This window comes from Borostomias antarcticus (genome assembly GCF_949987555.1).
Source record: "Borostomias antarcticus genome assembly, chromosome: 6".
Taxonomy (NCBI): Eukaryota; Metazoa; Chordata; class Actinopteri; order Stomiiformes; family Stomiidae; genus Borostomias; species Borostomias antarcticus.
This window is the reverse complement of record NC_140239.1, coordinates 30431470-30435218: the sequence shown is the minus strand read 5'-3', so window position 1 is coordinate 30435218 and position 3749 is coordinate 30431470. Positions and strand designations below refer to the sequence as shown.

The 3749-nt window shown below is 47.6% G+C and overlaps 1 protein-coding gene across 1 annotated transcript; it reads right to left on the bottom strand.

The window, feature by feature from the left end:
• Window positions 1-524: 524 nt before the first annotated feature.
• On the bottom strand, window positions 525-3386 carry LOC311310628 (cdc42 effector protein 3-like; the record flags this gene model as incomplete). The annotated part of the gene is made up of 2 exons (XM_084440138.1): window positions 3303-3386; window positions 525-1233 (listed from the first exon to the last, which is right to left on the bottom strand). Exon 2 carries the CDS (start codon window positions 1134-1136, stop codon window positions 525-527), a length of 612 nt encoding a protein of 203 aa, XP_084296264.1. The 5' UTR covers window positions 1137-1233; window positions 3303-3386.
• Window positions 3387-3749: the final 363 nt, after the last annotated feature.

The following is a 3749-nucleotide window of genomic DNA, read 5'->3' as shown; positions in this document are numbered from 1 at the left end:
TGACCTAAGCGTTCTTTCGGCTGCGGTTTCACAATAGCGCTTTACAGACGTGTTGATCGTAAAGGTTTCTCCCGTACAGCTCTCTCTCGTAGCTGGTCCGCCTGTCTCTCCAGACGCAGGTGCCTCTGTATCTGTCCCACCACGCCATGTGACATCATAGCTGTTGTCACTCTGTCACCGAGACACGACTCAAGGGGAAGTAGAGTCACAAGGGGGTTCCTGGACCTCGCATCTCTTTGAAAAGGCTGACTGGAATGAAGACAACTATCGCATTTTTACTTGGCGTGAGAACAGAGGTTAGTGTCAGCGTCCGCCCGTACTTACAGTAGATTATATGCTTGGATCCTGAAAATGCTCAACAGCCCAGCCTATCTGTCCACAAGTTACACTGTTCCCAAGGGAACAAAATACAGACTTTCACACACTATGTACAGTGTCTTTGGGTACAGTGTCTTTGGGTGCTTTGAAATGTCCCTTCGTATACAATCATGTTCTTTGATAGGAGAGCCACCGAGCTCAAAGTCTCACTGGTGGAGCTTGTCCATCACCTGCAGCACGTCCTCTAGTATGGAGGGCCCCAGGTCAAGGGTCAAACAGAAAGACAGGTCCTCCTCCTCCTCCGCCGGGACCACCACACGCGGACACGGGGCCCCGTCCCGTTCCGACGCCTCCGACCTCATCCCCCTCGCCGCCTCCTCCTCCTTCGCCTCCCGCCGCGCCTCCTCGACCTCGTCCCGTCGGTGGTCAGGCCCCGCCCCGCTGACGGCGTCGAGCAGAGGGAGGGAGTAGCACTTGAGTCGGGGGTCCAGTGTAGGGGCCCGGGGCGTGGCTACGGCCGGGGCCTCCGTGTCCCCCGGGCTGAGGAGGCGAGGGGGCTTGGGGGGAGGCGAGGGCGTGGCCGTCTGGAACAGGTCCTGGTGGCTCTGGGAGCCGTGGAGGATGAGGCTGTTGCTCCTCTGGAAGGCGGAGAGGTCACCGAAGGCGTCGCCGCGGGCGTCCAGCCCGATGTGAGAGAGGTGACGGAAGTCGCCCAGCGGGAGGCTGATCATGTTGATGGACAGGGGGTCGCGGCGTTTCTGCTTGCGCGGCCAGCGCATGGTGGCGGACTTCCCGTACAGGGCGGTTTTCTGAGGCATTGTGGGAAGTGAGCGTATCCAGTAAAGTTGTTTGATGGAAGGAGGTAGATCGAGGTCACTCAAAGCTGAAGGGTCGTCCAGCTGAATTCCTGCAGCTCTGAAAAGTAAAGAACAAACAAGGTTAAGAAAACTCATTTTAACATTTTATCCTACATAAAATGGATGTGTTTTCCGTTTAAATTTGGCATTACGCCCCTCCAAAAATATTAAACTGCTCTAATATTCGTCTTTATCATTATTGAAATAGTCTCAGTGGCATTCCAGGTCCAGGTCAAGATGGACGCCTTCCATGACCAAATATGGCGTTCTGCTACCTGCAGCTATGACCATGCATGAAATACAGAAACCAGTTCTTCAACCGCTCCTGTTAAAGCACACACATCGGAATAATACAACCCACATGCGCAAAAGGCATACTGTACACGGTTTGCTGTGCAAAATTAGCATTTTGAGGGAATGTTGTATGGATTGATGTCAAAAAGGAACATTTAAACCGTTAAGAATCTGTAACCTCACAGAGCTCAAACGTCTCTTTGTGCAAAGTGAGATAAGTAGGCCTACAGTAAGCAGAAGCACAGTCGTTTGTTAATAAGTGACTGTGTGCTTGGTTTTTTATGGTGGTGATTGCTTTCATCTCTTAACTGATAAAATACTTTTTTTAATGTACCTGCTTGACTATTGGACTGAGTCTATCCACTTCAGTTGTGCTCGGTATCATTAAAACCATAGTTTGAGCTGTTAGATAATGTTGCAATCAAGGCTTGTTCCAACTGGCAGTCCCACATATCTCTCAAATGAAAGATTCAAGATCCAGTGGGAAGCATGAGGCTAGTTCCTCAGGGCAGTGCGTCACACTGGAGAGGAACAATGTCTTGAGAACGCAGAGCAAAATTGGTTATGTTTGGCCAGAGGAAACCTGAGACACAAACCAGTTTGAAACTTTCCTCACTGGCCTCCAAAGCGAATGTTAGCTTTTTGACATTGTCAGCTGAAGCGTAAAGCAGTTGAGGCCTTCTACGTTTCGTTCTTGTTTTGGAATTTGACCTATTTCTCAGACAAGACGTTAACAGAGAAGGATCTTTCTCAGAGCATTGCAATGTCAAATAAAGCTTTGATTGATTGATTGATGTCTCACCATCTTTGCGCTTCCAAAACCGTTTTCACTTTTTCATACAGTAATTAAAAGGATTCCTTGTCAGACGAGTCTATCTGGGTACATGACGACTCATGAATAATGGCTTTGGAGACATTGGCATGTTCAGCATAATAGGCTGTCAGAAAAGGTATTGTGTTTATCATTACAGTAGGTCTCACATACTGTACTGTACAGGAATGCTGCCACAAAGAACCAAATTGTCTTAAATTCGAAGAAGAAGAAGAAGAAGAAGAAGAAGTTATTTGTCTCCCAAGGGAGAAATTTGTCTTGGGCATACAAGGGCCATGGCGTAACAGCAACATATACACATAAAATACATAAATAGAACAAAACAATCACAATGCATTCACAGCAACACATGTGCAGTACACTGCCCCCCCCCCACCTCCCGATACAGTATCACACAGAACTCACTATATATATATTATAAACACATACAATGTATCAAATGTCAGTGAAAACTCACTGATGTAACTCCGTCACAGCAATTAAATCCGTGCACATAATTCATGACGCACTATCCAGGGTGTTGTAAGGCTTTCTAAAGCTTTCTCTGAGATGTGGATACCTGATAGTCCATCCAGCAGCATTCCTTTCCCAGCCCGCAAGGCTAGCAGGTAAAGAGTTACACTTAATGCAGCTATGAGGACAATGTGTACTGCCCTGGGTGAACTAGGGTAGCTGACTGGAACAGAAAAGCCTGCTACACACTTGTTAGATCGCAGGCAGATTCACTTGTTTTCAACCATGAATTAGTCGGCTAATTAACATCTATCGATCAGTCAAGTGTTGAGAGTTACGCAATCTATGCTACACGTTGATTCGTTAGCGCACCCCATCAGGACCCAGTCACTGAACTGAATAAAATACAAAACAAAAACAAAGGAATCGATTGGCCAGTGATGGAGAAATCTAGATTTAGCTTTACAAATCCAAGTGTGTCTTTAGTAATTGCCCATGCTCACAGTTAGTCACATGTAATACAGAAAAATGACAGTTGGGAAGCTTACCTGTGTCTCTGCACTGCAAGTAGAAGCCAGTTCCCCTATAAGTTGATGGTTTGTGAAGATTCACCTGTAAGTACTAAGAATGAGCAGATCCTCAGACTGTATGGGTGAGTGTAGGTGTCCCTGAACCTGACACACTGATGAGAGCAACCCTGGAGCACACACACACACACACACGCTGAGCCAGACGGGTTTATTAGCTCACCTGAGTCTCTGGGGGTGTGTTTACTCAGAGTGATAAAGCTCTGGTACCGCCCTCGTCGTACAACTCCGTGCGAGTGTGTGAGAGCGTGTGATTACGTGAGCGAACGTGTCTTTTGAGTGTGTCCATGTGAGATGCAGTACCCCTATCTCGTCTTGTTGACTGTTGAATGTGACAGTGTCCTGTAGTCTCCCTGTCCCCAAGAAGCAGTGGAAGAGGAGAGCAGAGACGTGGTCTGGAGGTTCGTT